The sequence below is a fragment of the Rhinoderma darwinii genome, chromosome 1 (genome assembly GCF_050947455.1).
Source record: "Rhinoderma darwinii isolate aRhiDar2 chromosome 1, aRhiDar2.hap1, whole genome shotgun sequence".
Taxonomy (NCBI): Eukaryota; Metazoa; Chordata; class Amphibia; order Anura; family Rhinodermatidae; genus Rhinoderma; species Rhinoderma darwinii.
In genome coordinates this window covers 71914311-71931740 of record NC_134687.1, presented here as the reverse complement: position 1 = coordinate 71931740, position 17430 = coordinate 71914311, and the positions used below count along the sequence as shown (strand labels likewise).

The window sequence follows — 17430 nt, the reverse complement described above, 5'->3', positions numbered from 1 at the left end:
CTTTTCTTCACAACGCCCACTTGGTCAAAAGTTAAAAAACGCCCAGTTGGGCATTAAGAAAGTAAGTAGCATAAATCTAAAATTGCTCATAACTTGGTCAAAAATGATCGTTTTTCAAAATAAAAAACACTGTTATCTACATTACAGCGCCGATCAAATTATGTAGGAGATAGGGCACTTCTAATGTGGTGAAAGAGCCTTCACACTGGGCACTCGTACTGAATAACCCTTTCATTACATGTAGTAGTATTTTAGCGTACAGTAACACTCCACTTACAGTGTCTTATTTTCTTATTAATGTAAATCATTTATAGCAAAAAGAAATACACTAAATATTATGAATATTTTATTATTTTAGGAAACTGGCCCACCCCAAACTAGTCCAGCTGTACGGTGTTTGCAGTGAAAAGAGACCAATATACATAGTGACAGAGTTCATGGAACATGGCTGCCTATTAAATTATCTCCGGCAAAAACATGGGCAGTGTAATCCAGACATTCTGCTCAGCATGTGTCAGGATGTGTGCGAGGCCATGGACTATCTGGAACAAAACAATTTCATACACCGTGACCTGGTAATTATATCACAATAGTAAGAAATACATGGAAATAATTTGTTTTCGATAAATGAGATAATGACCCTGGGTCGCCTTAATGATGGGCCCCTTATTGACGGCTTGTATGCACATATGCCAGTTGCACACAACTGCTCTGCCACTTGGGCCGTTTTTAACGGCATCTGAGTGGCACCCCATACTCTTCACGGACTCATTCACTTTAGCGGGTGAATCAGGTCAGTGAAAACAGATCGGACATCTTCAACAATGGTATGTTCCCAAAAGCTACATAGCGGTGTCAGACATTTAGTAATGTCAAATCTCCCTTTAAGGGAAATGTTTAGTAATGTTTAGACTCCCTTTAAGGGAAAGCTCCAGGAAAAACTGATCCATTGTATAATGCATAGGGCAGGGCCTGAAGCGGCGGTGCATGACTTGTGATGTTGTTTGAATCTCTATTGTGCACCATCTCGGGTACTGCATGGGCCAATTGTGCGAATGCTCTGGATTTATTAAATTATCTCAATACGAGTAAGCATTGCAATACTAACTAGCGATAGTTTATTGGTGATTAGGCTTTGTAAATTAGTATTTTCTTAGGTATTGAACTTGTAAGATCTTTCTCACCAATCACCTTCTTGACCCTTATCTCCCTTCCGTTTTTTTTTTGAGAATGGCTTTCATGTTAATACATTGCATGTAAAGTTTATGACATAGATGTACAGTACATCATCTGTCAGAAAATATAGGACTATACAGTCATCTCATTTATAGGTTGGCATTATGTTTTCCTTGCAGGCTGCCAGAAACTGTTTAGTCAATGACCTTGGGGTGGTAAAGGTGTCTGATTTTGGAATGACAAGGTAAGAAATGACTCAATGCTCAGTGCAAAAACGAATATGTATGAAGACATATGTCCTACAGTATTTAGAGTGTGGATTTGCTTGATAAGGTATCGCCTTTGGGAGACCCTTTTCGTTGAGCTGGTCGTCTACCTATGCAAACTATGAAGGTTCCTATTAAATTATAGACACAGAGATCTTAAAACCATTAATTATTTTATTTAGAAATTATTTTAGAAAATTGGATTCTCATTATACAATGAATAACCTTTATTTGCTGAAACTGGAATAACCCTTTAATAATAAAGTTTTGACGCAGTTGTAATGAATAGGACAAAATAGTTTACATTTTACTGGAGTTGTTCCCCTTTTAGTATGTTCACATCTGCATTGAATTCTCCATTGGAGATTCTGTGATATTTGATGGGAAAAATAGTGTTGCATGCATCACTATTTTTCCTATTGAAAAAGATGAGCACCACCACGACTAGTGCAATGAAGCTTTTCTCCCTCTATCTTGCCAGCACGATGTAAAACAAGCTTTGAGCCATTTGAGACAGACTGGTGGCTAAAGACATGCTCCCTAACAACCTCAGCCTATTATATGGAGTTGTCAAGCAGTGTGTACCCAGTAACCCATCTATCTTATGTTACTCGGGACATTACGTTCTGAGGGTAGTTAACAGTGAGATAATAGACAAAAAAAGGAAGGTGGTTTAGCAGGTCGAAAACCACATTTTTACCTTCCATATTAACACATGTTTATAAAAAAAAAAAATTTAGACCCAAAACCCTTTTCGTACTACAATATAAAAATTTCAATCAGTCAGATCTATTTCTATTTTTTGATATATTATTTTTTACACCTTGAATTGTCAACGCATCTATGGCAAATTATTTTAATCGCTGTATAGTGGCTGCGCCAGTAGATTAATTCATGTCAAAGACACTTAAAAAAACAGAAGTCAAGTAAATGTTTTTTGCACTTATCTCTCTGATCTTCGAAACTCTGCACAATTTTTGACTGAAGTCCAAGAATTCTTTAGAAGTCTGTGGCATTTCATCAGAGGAAAGAAGTATGACTCAAGAGCTGCACAAGGCATCAACCACTGTGGGGTATACCAGTTGACAGAATCATGCCCATAAATATCTGCCCATAAATATGAGTTATTCTGAATCGTAGAGGAGAGGGTTTTTTTGTGTGTTTTTTTAAAACATTTTTTTGCTTATTGTTATGGTCAAATTATCTAATATGTACGTGGGTGACTCAACCCTCCTCCGACATGTCGGGTGAAAGAAAGATCAGGCATGTTGGATTTCAATATACTGCTGCATTTGTACATTTCTGCTTTTTAAAGGTTATGGGGACAGCTCATCTCCATCGCTTCAACATTAATCGCAGCAGAGTCTGTCCTCTCTTCCCAGTTGCAGTGTCCTACCCCTTTCACCTCTGGTGGCCACAGTCAATGTAGTGTTTTCACGATGGTAATAACCGCATTGTCCACTTTCTCCGTTCAGTATTGGCAGCATGGATTCTGCCATCCTCCTTCCAGTATTCAAATACAGTAAAAATTCCCTCTTTCTTTTAGGGATCATTCAGATGAGCGTGTTCCTCGTCCGTGTGCTGTGCGTTGAAATCGCTCACAGCAACACGGACCCATTCATTTCATTGGGGCTACTCAGATATGTGTGAGTTTTCACGCAGCGAGTGTCCGTTGTGTGAAACTCACTGCATGTCCTATATTGGTGCGTTTTTGCGCACCTAGTCACCCATTGAAGTCTATGGGAGCGTGAAAACCACGGACAGCACACGGACGACATCCGTGTGCTGTCCGTGTTTCACGCATCAGTTACAAAGAAATGCAGAAAAATAAAAAAATAAGTGCTTGCACAGACATGAAAAACACATGCCACACGCAAAGCACACTGATGTCAATACACAACGCACATTGATGACACACGGACATGAAATGTAGGAAAAATGCTGCGTTTTTTTTTATGTGCTCAAATCGGACACGCTGGTCTGAATGTAGCCTTAGTATTCATAACTGTCCTCCACACACCAGAGTTCAAAACAAGGCCCCCTTCCTCCAATACTCAAAACAAGACTCTTTTTGTCCCCCAATAGTAACAGACGGGCTTTCACGAGTTGTCTCAGCAGTGCCTCACTCGCTTTCCCCAGTAGTCACTTCAGTGCCCTTCCCTTTGCTAAGGTAGCCACAGCAGGGGCTCCTCCCCCTACCTTAGTAGTCACTGCAATGCCCCTTTTCCAACCAGTCACTGTTGGCCCTTTTCCTAGTAGTCACAGCAGAACGTGCCATGCTTTCCCCCATTAGTATCAGCAGGTCTCAACCCTTCTTCCTCCTGTATTCACATCAAAGCCCCCTTCCCCTATTACTCACAGAAGGACCCTCTATTCACAAAGTAGTCACAAAAGGACATTCTTCCCCCAGAACTCACAGCAAGGGTACCCTATTCCCTTATATACACTTCATTGCCTAATAAATGAATATTTTTAAACCAAGTCACACTTTTGTATTACAATACATGGACTTTTGTATTAGAGGGGCACACCAATAAAATATAGGTGATGACCAAGTGAATGACAAGTTATTTTTTTATAACATTACATCGGGAAATATAGATGTAATGTCAATTGTCCATTAAATCATTATTATCTGTGATTTTAAACAGGGAAATGCAGAGAAGAAAATAAAACTGTCTTTTTAGCATTTTACTTTAGTCTCCTTATGACATCATAGACTTCCATGCTGACCAACTGAATGCAGAACCAGTTGCAGTACTGGAATTGAGCAATGTCTGCCGTTATTAGTCCTTATTTACTGACAGCCTGAACCACGAAATGACAGCGCACTATAGTATGCATCTGTCATCAAATAGTTAATGTGAATCGTCACTGTTGAAGGACAATTTCATGTCAAGGTATATTTATTTTAAACAGTTGCTACTAATTCTAAAAATCTATACACCATCTGAGATGGTTTATTGTTAAGTTACATATGTTGCTCAATTGAATGTCATCTATTTTTGACTGCGATGTTCTTCTGTATGTCGTCATCTCAAACAGAGATTCATAAGATCATGCTGGAAACAGTTCCTCTGGGCTTTTCACGCAATGATTACTTGTTAGGCTACATTCACATGAGCGTAACAGATTCATGCGCGTGAAAAACATGCGTAAATCTGGTCCGTTATGCATCAGTGTGCTACGCGAGTGGCATGCGTTATTCACGCACTCGCAAAGCACATAATTATTTTTTGTTATTTTCAATTGAATTAATGCGAAAATCACGCACAGCACATGGATGTGCATCCGTGTGCTGTTCGTGATTTTCACGCACCCATTGACTTCAATGGGCGATAGGTGCGTGAAAAACGCACCAATATAGGACATGCAGTGAGTTTTATGCAACGGACACCCGCTGCGTGTGTGCTGCGCGTGATTTCCCTGCGCAGCACACGGACGTTATTCATGTTTGTCTGAATGATCCCTTAGAAACAGTAGCATGAAGAGTAACAGGAACGCTGCCGGCCAGATGTTAGTTTAAAGTCTATAGTAAAATATGAGTAAAATTGTTGCCGTTTTTGTTCTGTTTTTTTGTCGTTTCTGGGGTCAACGGTGTTTTCTTCAAAACACTGCATGCTCTAGCTATGGCATATTTTGTTGGTGTTTTTTCCATAGGCTTCTCTTTAGGATTTCAAAAATGCCCAAAAAAACGCATCAACAAAATGACAGTAATTAAAAAATGCCACCAAATACATGTAAAAAAAGTGTATGTATGAAGCAGGCTTTATGGAGCCCCGATGCAGTCATTGTTCACTCCCCCATTCTAGAAAGAAATATGGAAATGATCTGCCATGGATGTGGTCAGTTTGAATAATCTATAGCACAAATTGTGTGGTACTAAAAGTCGCAGAATAACTTTGTTGCCCAGTGTTTTGGGTATGTTACGGGTGTGAAGAACCATAGTGTTTCCCAATTGTATGCAAAAAATACCAAAAGGCAGCATTTTTAGATTCTTAAAGGATCAGGGCCAGGTCTAGGATGTTGTTGGTGAGACTAATTGCTCTCCATCACTAGTACCCACATATACCACCATCAATGCGACTCTCTTTCATGTTCAATGGGAGTTACAGAAACAGCCGAGCAAACACTGCCAGGGGCCAAAAGTACCAAAGTGATATATTTTATTTTATTTTTTAGCCTGGAGCTCTGCTGCATAGACATGGATTTAAAAGATAACATTCAGGTTCTGAATCAGTCCAACTGTAAATGTTGTGGTCAATCAGTCCACAGTCTAGTGTAAATGCCGCAGTCAGTCCACAGTCTAGTGTAAATGCTAGTCTGTCCACAGTCTAGTGTAAATGCTGCAGTCAGTCCACAGTCTAGTGTAAATGCTGCAGTCAGTCCACAGTCTAGTGTAAATGCTGCAGTCAGTCCACAGTCTAGTGTAAATGCTGCAGTCAGTCCACAGTCTAGTGTAAATGCTAGTCTGTCCACAGTCTAGTGTAAATGCTGCAGTCAGTCCACAGTCTAGTGTAAATGCTGCAGTCAGTCCACAGTCTAGTGTAAATGCTGCAGTCAGTCCACAGTCTAGTGTAAATGCTACAGTCTGTCCACAGTCTAGTGTAAATGCTGCAGTCAGTCCACAGTCTAGTGTAAATGCTGCAGTCAGTCCACAGTCTAGTGTAAATACTGCAGTCAGTCCACAGTCTAGTGTAAATGCTGCAGTCAGTCCACAGTCTAGTGTAAATGCTGCAGGCAGTCCACAGTCTAGTGTAAATGCTGCAGTCAGTCCACAGTCTAGTGTAAATGCTACAGTCAGTCCACAGTCTAGTGTAAATGCTGCAGTCAGTCCACAGTCTAGTGTAAATGCTGCAGGCAGTCCACAGTCTAGTGTAAATGCTACAGTCAGTCCACAGTCTAGTGTAAATGCTGCAGTCAGTCCACAGTCTAGTGTAAATGCTGCAGGCAGTCCACAGTCTAGTGTAAATGCTGCAGTCAGTCCACAGTCTAGTGTAAATGCTGCAGTCAGTCCACAGTCTAGTGTAAATGCTGCAGGCAGTCCACAGTCTAGTGTAAATGCTGCAGTCAGTCCACAGTCTAGTGTAAATGCTACAGTCAGTCCACAGTCTAGTGTAAATGCTGCAGTCAGTCCACAGTCTAGTGTAAATGCTGCAGGCAGTCCACAGTCTAGTGTAAATGCTACAGTCAGTCCACAGTCTAGTGTAAATGCTGCAGTCAGTCCACAGTCTAGTGTAAATGCTGCAGGCAGTCCACAGTCTAGTGTAAATGCTACAGTCAGTCCACAGTCTAGTGTAAATGCTGCAGTCAGTCCACAGTCTAGTGTAAATGCTGCAGGCAGTCCACAGTCTAGTGTAAATGCTGCAGTCAGTCCACAGTCTAGTGTAAATGCTGCAGTCAGTCCACAGTCTAGTGTAAATGCTGCAGTCAGTCCACAGTCTAGTGTAAATGCTGCAGGCAGTCCACAGTCTAGTGTAAACGCTGCCATTAGTCAGTCAACAACCATTGCCGCTGGCCAGTCCACAGTCTAGTGTTACTGCTGCTGCCAATTATTACACCGTCTAGTGTGAATGCCGCTGACAGTCAGTCCACAGCCTAGTGTAAAAGCTGCTACCAGTTAGTCCAAAGTCTAGTGTAAATGACGCAGTCGGTCAGTTTACAGTCTAGTTTAGTTTACATGTAATAATGTTGATTTTTAATTTCGCCACCAAAAGATAGCATTTGACTCTTGAATTTTTTAACTTAGGAGCCAAAGGCGGTCATGTGATTTTTTTTCCTAACCTGGAGCCCTGTAATATCTTGAGTTGTCTATGCGGTTAGTAATAATAATATCCCTGGTAATACTAAATAATTAGTACCCCTGGTTGTGTTTTGTATAGTAAATAATATACCTGGTTGCTTTGGGTAGTTTCAGGAGCTAACCCTTTAAGAACAGGGGTATTTTTATCCTTAATGGGCAGGAAAAATTTAGCAGTTGTATGTACATGCTGGTTAAGGCTATGTTCACACGGAGTATTTTGCCGAGTTTTTTGACGCGGAAACCGCGTCGCAAAACTCGGCAAAAACGGCCCGAGAAAGCCTCCCATTGATTTCAATGGGAGGCGTCGGCGTCTTTTTCCCGCGAGCAGTAAAACTGCCTCGCGGGAAAAAGAAGCGACATGCCCTATCTTCGGGCGCTTCCGCCTCTGACCTCCCATTGACTTCAATGGGAGGCAGAGAAAGCGCATTTCGCGCTGTTTTATGCCCGCGGCGCTCAATGGCCGTTGGCGAAAAACGGCGCGAAAATCGGCGTGCAGGGAGAGGAAAATCTGCCTCAAAGTTCCAAACTGAATTTTGAGGCAGATATTCCTCCCCCAAAATACTCCGTGTGAACATAGCCTTAAAGAGGTTTTCTGAGCTTAAAAGAAAACAAAAACATTTATTAGTTCCAAAAATAATTAAAATATATACTTACCATTAGAGTTCTTCACTGTTCCCTCGCTGCCGCTGTTTGTTTTTTTTCTCTGCATCTCTGTTTACACTCCGGTGTGATGACATATCATCCCTATGGACATCACTATTGTTGATACATTGGACTGGTCAACGCAGTTCAACATAAATAGATATGGTGGGGTGCCCAACAGCGGCGTTGGGGTAACAGTGAAAAATTCTAAAGGTAGGTGTATTAAGAATTTTATCATTTTGGACAGTTTTAAATGTGTTCTTTTTTTCTTTTATAACGGTTATTGCTTTTATTTTTTTTATTGTTTATTGTTTAGCCACAGAATATTTTCATCTTTTTTTCATGCATGACATTTCTTTAATAGGGTTATTAGGAACAAAATGTGAAAAAATGGCAAAAACATATTTACTTTGATTTTGAGGAGTGTAATGTTAGTTTAATGCAAATTCCCCTTTTCAATACCATCACTTTTTGTAAGATAAACTATAAACAAATCCATAGGATCTGATTGACACAACATATGCCAAAATAGTGTCCTCTTTGTATGTCGGGGAGGTATGCGTTGACATCAGAGTTAATGGGTGACGTATTACACTGTATGCCTATACAGTGGCATATGTTGCAGGCTTCAATCTGACACAGTGTGAACAGAGCCTAAAACGTGTCCCCCAAAAGGTCAGGAAAGATCTTCGAGGTACATTATAATTATATCTATTTTTTTTGCATTGTACTTTTTCACTGTGACTTGGGCTGCCATAGGATGTGCTTGTAGCTGGGACAGCCACGGAGGTGCATTGTTTTCCTGATGTCAAGTCTCCTGTTACCTCTTCATGCTCCAATACTGCCCCATGGTCAAGCAGTCTCATCACTTTTTTCTTTTAATAGAGATCAGTTATTAAGTGCCAAGTGGAATTGTTAACATTACTTCTTACTTTTGTATTGCTACAACCAGGTATGTCCTTGATGATCAGTACACAAGTTCTTGTGGAGCCAAGTTTCCAGTAAAATGGTCACCTCCCGAGGTGTTCAACTACAGCAGATTCAGCAGCAAATCTGACATTTGGTCTTTCGGTAAGATAATTTTAAAAAGAGAAAATGTTGCTGTAGTAGAAAATTACACTTTATCCTGGGGTCAGGCTCGGATCCATTTTTGGTCTCGATAATAAGAATATACAAACCCTGTTTACCCTTGCTTACCTGCAAATCTGCATATCCAAGAGCAGATCTGTAGGTAAGCATGGGTAAGTAAAATAAAGAATATGGATGTGAACCGCCAGGAATCAGATTTCACTTTTTTATTTAGACAAATATTAAAGCGATCTGTCATCTCAATATGCTGCGCTAGGTAAGGGCAGGGTATTAAAGGAACAGGTTCATCCCCCTAATATCCAAAACGGCACAAAAATATTGTGCCGTTTGGCTAATAGGAGCAATCAAAGAATACACTGGGTATAGTTATCCCGTGTATTCATGAGGAGAGCGCACCCCCTGCCTTTCCCACACCTCTTAAATCACATTAAAAAAGGACACTATAAGTCCATGCCCACATTTTTTCAGAAATAAAGATTATTTGCCCTGTAACATACATATTTGGTATTATTTTAACCTGAAGAACCCATACAATGAAATTATGTTTTTTTGGGTGAATGCTGGAAGAAAAAAAAATCTGAAATATCTTTGACAGAATTTAATTTTTTTTCACATATTGTATTTATAGCCTTTCTTGTAATAAAATAAAAGTAAAATAAAAATATTTATGAGCACAAAAATCGACCTAAAAAGAACTAGAATTTTTACCGAAAGTCAACACATGCCTACGTAAATAGAAAAATAATAAAATATGTATTAGCACTTCAATGACTACTGGTATAAATGTAATAAATCCATCTTGCCCTAAGGCCAAACTTATCCTGCTTGTATGAGTGGTAATATCAACATATTTTGTATCATTTTAAACCGAAACAACCTGTAAATTTACCTCATAGGGCTTATCCAAAAGCAGGCAAAAAACAAACAAAAAACACCCGCCATACACACATAGCGTTGACCTACACTGCCATTCTATAGTTTTCATGCTAAAAAAATCAATCAATATGTTCATACAATTAGATCCATATCGCTGCTCAAACGTTGTAAGATTTCCTGGTTGTAGGCGGGACTGTACGCTGTTCTTCGTCTGTTTTCCTATCTGCCCGTCCAACCCACCACATCCCTCTACCCGTCCTCCTATATTGTTTCGGCCCTACACCTTTTAAGTCACAGTCTTCAACTTTTGCTTCTCCTAATAAATTTGCCACTCTTCCTTCAGCATTTCAACATGTACATCTGAATGGCAATCCATGCTTTAGATATTAAAAGAATATTCCCATTGATAACCGTAAGGCGCATGCGCAGATTGGACAGGTGGAGTCTCTAAGGCAATTAGAAGATGAGCAGACGCAATGCTAGATTGCTGCACGGGGCTGGCTTAGTAAACGAATGGCATCAGCACCAGCCCCTTGCAGGCACATGTTGAATGATGCGCCGACACCGAGGTAGGAAGAAGTCCAAGGTCACGTGTAGCGGTGTCGGCGCATCATCAAGAATCAGAAAACTACAGAATAGATGGATCACCTGAGCGCTGTAGCAACTGGCATAAACATCCAAAAAGGAAAATGAAAGTATATTTGGAAGATTGCTTATATGTAGTGAGGAACTGTTTTACAGTATGTTTATGTTGTCTGGATATCCCCTTTAATGAATTTCTCGATGTACTTATATATTTGTTTATTTGATTTTTTTTTATGCAATTCATCACACAAAGTCAGAAAAGTAGAAACGTTGTAAGCGCTGAAATGATGAGGGGTACAAAGAAAAAATTCGGTTTTGTGTCAAGGTCCAGAATTCACCGTTTTTAATTTTTACCTCAAAGGTTTAACATGGCTTTACCATCAACATTAATAAGGCTCTATTCGCACAACAGTGAATAACATCTGTTTTCAGAACAATAAAGTTCTATTAGTGTGTTCACACGTACATTTTTTTAAAGGACCGTGAATACTGGCCTTCAAAAATAATAGAACATGTTCTATTTTTGGCAGTTTTTACATACCTCACGGCCCCCATGCAAGTCAATAGATACGTTTTTACAGACCGTTTTTCATAGCCGTTATTCAGAAAGCCATCCACGTGAAAACGTCTGTTAAAAACGGACAGTTTGATCTGTTTTTAACTGCCTTTTTTTCCCACTGTCGTGTGAATAGAAGGGAGTTCCTTGAATAAATAAAACCTTTTCTGCTATGGAATTCTGAGATGGCTTTGTTTATTGTAGATATACTTGCTGTATAAAAAGAAAACTTAAATGACGTTTCAAACTATTTATGCTAATCTAATACTATACCTGATATAGAACAACTTTGTAACTTACTGGTAAAATTTAGTTGTGTTATCCATGCAAATTCTGTGTGACTAGGTGTCCCCCTTTCTGTAATCTGCTGTCCACCCCCTGCTGACGGCTGCAGAAGTTGGGCATTTGTCTCTTCACTGCCTGTCTATACAAGTCTATGGGGAGAGGGGAGGGGGAGCAAGAGGTGGGAGTAGAGAGACAGAAAGTCAGCAGCTTGCATGTAGGTCTATGAAAGGGGTGGGGTGAACAACGTGAGGAAGCAGGAGCAGAGTGAGGGTATGTGCACACGATGAGAGGCTTTTACGTCTGAAAAGACAGGCTGTTTTCAGGAGAAAACAGCTGCCTCGTTTCAGACGTAAAAGCTCCTCCTCGCATTATGCGAGGCATCTGTGTCGCTCGTAAATCTTGAGCTGCTCTTCATTGACTTCAATGAAGAACGGCTCAAATTACGTTGCAAAGAAGTGCCCTGCACTTCTTTGCCGAGGCAGTCAATTTACGCGTCGTCGTTTGACAGCTGTCAAACGACGACGCGTAAATTACAGGTCGTCTGCACAGTACGTCGGCAAACCCATTCAAATGAATGGGCAGATGTTTGCCGACGTATTGTAGCCCTATTTTCAGGCGTAAAACGAGGCATAATACGCCTCGTTTACGCCTGAAAATAGGTCGTGTGAACCCAGCCTTAGAATGACACATGCGACTGGTAAGATTTTTATGTCACCCCAGTGTATAATATATGTATATATTTATATATGTATATATATATATATATATATATATATATATATATATATATATATATATATATATATATATATATATAAAAAGCAAAGCAAAAGCAGCACCGTTCTTCCAGTATAGGGTGCACAAGTCCCTGTTCAGACACACGACCAGTGTCCCAAATCCACAGCAAAATCCAATACACAGGTCAGCACTCCAGGTTTAAGTGAAAAAAGGATCTTTTTATTCACCACATGCAACGTTTCAGCCCTGCTCAATGGGGCCTTTCTCAAGCTTGAGAAAGGCCCCATTGAGCAGGGCTGAAACGTTGCATGTGGTTAATAAAAAGATCCTTTTTTCACTTAAACCTGGAGTGCTGACCTGTGTATTGGATTTTGCTGTATATAGATATATCGCTATATATATATATATATATATATATACATATACATATAAAATGTGTGTGATAGATAGAGATAGGAGAGCAGGATTCTCCTTTTCTATATGTGCAGTGTTTAGAAGACATGATAGCAGTTAGGCTCTGCCCCCTATCTAAGAGACAACTGAGAATTAGAGATAGAGCCCGCAGAGGAGAAAAATGCAAAAAAAATGCAGTATACAAGTCATATAATGGCTTGTAGTGATGCCTAATGTACACCACATATGACAGCTTTTTCTTAAAGTCATCTGAAAAGTTAGGTATGATTTAAAGGGAATCTGTCAGCACTTTTGAGCCCCCCAAACCACTAAGACCTGTACATAGCTAATGTGGGAAGCAGTATAATCATACCTATGTTGCCCATGTTGGACCTTGTATAACTTGTAAAAAGTAGTTATATTCCTCCATGCATCATATGCAAATGAACTTCTCAGTGTCCAGAAAACTAGGAAGTGTCCTGCATAGTGAGCAGTAAACCCTCCCCTCTGCTGTTGATTGACGGCTCTACTGCTCCTCTGGAGAGAAAGGCGTAAAAAAGTAATTTAGTATAAAATATATATTATTGCCTATACATTACACAAAAACAAAAAACCTACACATATTAGATGTCTACACATAACCTGAAGAATTAATTTAACAAGTTATAAAGCGTGAAATGTGAATGGTATAAAAAACAAAACAAAAACAACAACAATGTTTTTCTATAATAACTCCGCAAAAATAAATGATATAAATGACACAGTAGTTTATTTGCAACCCCAAACTTCGCAGGAAAATAAATAACATTTCTCTCGCAAAAAACAAGGTCTCATACAGCCACGTCAATGAAAAAAATACAAGTACGGCTACTGAAAGGCAGCGAGGCAAAAACGAAAAAATGTAGCTGGTCATTAAGGGGTTAAAATATCTTAATAATCTAATAGCTGCTGTCAGCAATGCTGCAATAGTTTCCATTATTTTATAATACAGTAATAATAATGAAATGCCTTATCCCAGCAGACAGCTGTAGGCTCTGTGGTTGATCTTTCGGAGCCAGGAGGCTGCATTAAACCCCGGTGCCGAGCCTCTGGTGCTTTTTTTGATGCTGAGTAATATCTGACTGGTTTAAATATAATGAGGGAAGTAGGAAGTGAAACAGAGAAAGAAATGATAAAGTGGAGTGTGCAAGTATTTGTCTCCTGTACCAATGGCCTGATCAAAATAGCCACCACTTTGGAAGATTTTGAAATGTTTCTTTCGTGATGAAAAGATAAAAGTATCTGTCTCGTCAAGACAACACCATTCCAAATGCCCTATTAGGTCCAGTCCTTGTAGGTAAGTCAGTGATCCCAGCATTGGTGATATAGAAAATGCTCTCTCAAGTGAGTATTTTTATATGCACAGCGCATGGTTGCAGCAAGCATGGTTATAGTACTCGGCACAGGGAGCCTTGATCACTAGTGTAGGCACTGCTTCCAATACTGCAGGAATTGGAGCTTGAGCTCTACTTTGAGTCTCTGGACATTGGTTTTATGGCGAGATGCTCAGCTAATGTTATTGTTCAGGACACCTGAAGCACAATGAATTTGTTTTAAATCAGTATAAACCAAAGAGAATGTAAAAGAAGAGAACAGGGACTATATATTTTTTATGACGCCTGGGTGACTCTGTGACTCACTGTTGAAATAGCTGCTGTTACTAAGCAAATTTCTAAATGTGATCGATAACCGCTCGACCCACTGTCACTTTACACGTAAGTCCCGGTGACCTGACGGATTCTGGTCTCAGCACAAGATACAGCTGCTCTGTATACAGGATACAAAGCAGATGTATTTGAAAAAGGATTTTTTTTGTTTTTATAAAAACGAATTAGAAATCACATTAAATCACATTGATACACTGTTTTATTTTTTTTATTGTTTACAAAGGTGTACATAGCCTTTAAATAAAAAACTACCAAGTTAGCAAAACCATTGTTTTTTCAAGGTCAACAAATTTACTGAATGCGATTACTGAAAATATTCAGAAGTCGTGTAACTGCCCTCTTTGGCTAAACTGTATGTTTCACCATGTATGTACGTGTGAAATAAATGTCACTGCAATTCACTGAATAGTTTTATAACTGTGGTCTTAGGCCCCATGCACACGTCCATAATCACGGCCCGCGATCGCGGGTACGGCTGGCCGCTGACTGCCGCGGGCTGCATTTTCGGGCCGTGCTCCCATACAAAGTATCGGAGCACGGCCCGTAAAAGACTAAAAGTGGGACATGCTCCATAATTCCCGACACGGTTCTTCAGCATGGACACCTATTCGTAGCGATACGGAAAGGTGTCCGCGGCTAACAGAACTGGGGCGGGTCCGTAATTGCGGACTGTATTACGGTCCGCAATTGCGGAGATTTTTTACGGTCGTGTGCATGCGGCCTTACTCGACCCAGTCTGTCTAAATAATTGTTAGAAGGTAAAGTGTCCTTCACCAATCCCAATAACAATAAATATTTTAGAAAATTACATCTGTGGCATCGATTTTATGGCAACTCCTTTTTCTGTAATATCCGGCGTCACTTGGCTCGATATGTTATGTTGCTTTCTCTGATTTTCCTTTCAAGGTGTACTAATGTGGGAAGTATTCACAGAGGGTAAGATGCCCTTTGAGAGCTATTCAAATGTTGAAGTGGTAGAAATGGTATCAAGAGGAGAAAGACTCTATCGACCACGGCTGGCATCAAACAGAATATACACTATTATGATGGCATGCTGGCATGAGGTAAGGTTACATATTGATGGAATTAAGAGGAACGTCCATGTTGGTTAATTTTTTTAATTGTTCTAATGCATCTAAAAAAAAGAAACATGACAACTTTGCAAATTATCGTGATTAAAAATCGTATATTTGTTACGTCTACAGCTCCTATGAAGATGTATCTGTCTCCATGGTTACATCCTACAAATAAACCCTATGTAGTCGGATCCTGCAGTCACACTCCCTTCTATCTGTCCCGTTTCTTTCTAACCTACTAAATTAATGTTAGCAAGAAGAAAGATGGACGGTATTGTTACTGCTGGCATAGACTACACAGGGTTTGTTTGTAGTCTGTTACCATGGAAACTCATATCTGCAGAGGAACTGTGGATACTATGGTAGGAAAATTTTAATCAAGGAAATTTGCTTAATTTTAAGATGCACTGGGACAACAAAACAAATTGGTTGTGAAGATTGAAGATTATTTCAATAAAATCTATTTTTCATCATAATTTCTCTTAAAATATTAAAGAAGTATTCCTTTTTCAGCAAATTAATGTTTTTCTTTGTATAACGAAAAGTTATTACATTTTCAAATAAACTTTCTGTATCCATTCCTCACGGGTTTTAAGATCTCTACTTGCTGTTATCCAATACAAAAATGTAACATTGTTTACTTCAAGTGAACTGGTCATTTGATGGACACACAGGTGCAGGACCTCTTACAATTAGGCCCCATGCACACGACCGTAAGAAATTACTATAATATGGTCCGCAATTACGGCCCCGTTCAGTTCTATTGGGCGCGGACACCTTTCCATATCGCTACGGATAGTTGTCCGTGCCATACAACTGTGCCGCGAATTTTGGAGCATGTCCTACTTTTCGTATTTTACCGGCCGTGGCTCCCATACTTTGTATGGGAGAACGGCCCGAATATGCGGCCACCCGTTCCCGTGATTACGGGCACGGCCATGTGCATGAGGCCTTACAGTATGTGTATCAAAGTTCTGTCTAGTAACCATCTACAGATTTTTATCCACTGAAAGTAAACAATGAATTCTCCTACAGAGTGACAGCAAGCAGAGATCTTGAAAATGATGAGAAATTAATACAGGAAGCATATTGGAAAATTTTATAACTTTTAATTATGCAAAAATAACCATAATTTGCTGAAACCGGACAACCCCTTTAAATGTATGTCAATAAGACTTTGGGCAGTAACAAGCCATGGCTTCTCTGATTATTCTGATATAGTTAGTCTTATTACACACTAATTTTACATTTATAAATTATGTACCATATGTGTATATATATCTATATATAGAGAGAGAGAGAGAGAGAGATCTATCTCTATATATAGAGAGATATATCTATCTCATATATATCTATATATAGATATAGATATAGATATCTATATATAGATCTATATAGATATATATATATATATATATATATATATATATATATATATATATAGATATATAGATATACAGATATATATTATTCCTTTTTATCTTATTTATTTTTGTTTTTCTTAGAAACCAGAAGGACGCCCCACATTTTATGACCTGCTGCTTCATATCGGACAAATCCTGGAAGGAGAGCTCTAATGAACATTGCAGTACCGGCACATTTTTCTGTCAATCGAGATGTTAGTTGCTGATCATCTAAATTGTTGGACGGATTACATTTCTGGAGTTCCTACAAAGTTTTTTCTCTTTGTGTAGTTGAACTGTTTGCACACTACGTGTTTTACTGATTACAAATGAACCCACCTCATGTTCATTGCCCAGAGTGTTGTGAAACCATTACCGATTTGGATTTTGCATAAATCTTAATTCTTCCAGACTTTCTGGAATAGTAAATGGTACTGAATGTTTAACATTTTCATTGCGACTGGGACAACATCTTGCAACAAATAACAAGTTGTATATAGTGAATATATAAATATATATTTATGTCGTTTGAATTTGTTCTGGATTTTGCATGTAACAAAATAAATTCAAACGTTTTCAGATGTGACTTTATTTTTATTTTGTGCATTGTGGAGTATCTCAGCACCTTTATTCGCAGCACTGGTGAGGTTCTATTACACAGGTTCCTTATCTTCGGACATGTTTTCTAATAGAAGTGTGGAAAAGGGCTTAGGGTATGTTCACGCGGCAACGCCAATTACGTCTGAAATTACGAAGCTGTTTTCAGGCGAAAACAGCTCCTGAATTTCATACGTTTTGACAAGTGCACGCGTTTTTCGCTGCGTCTTTTACGGACG

General features: G+C 39.3%; 1 protein-coding gene across 1 annotated transcript in view; it reads left to right on the top strand.

The window, feature by feature from the left end:
* The window catches only part of TEC (tec protein tyrosine kinase), a 129539-nt gene extending 112359 nt beyond the window's left edge, over nucleotides 1–17180 (top strand). Inside the window, exons 14-18 of the mRNA XM_075859594.1 lie at nucleotides 359–575; nucleotides 1356–1420; nucleotides 8840–8958; nucleotides 15022–15179; nucleotides 16697–17180. Of these exons, the coding sequence (XP_075715709.1) occupies nucleotides 359–575; nucleotides 1356–1420; nucleotides 8840–8958; nucleotides 15022–15179; nucleotides 16697–16768 (631 nt within the window). The 3' untranslated portion in view covers nucleotides 16769–17180. The remainder of the gene's footprint in view (nucleotides 1–358; nucleotides 576–1355; nucleotides 1421–8839; nucleotides 8959–15021; nucleotides 15180–16696) is intronic.
* Nucleotides 17181–17430: the final 250 nt, after the last annotated feature.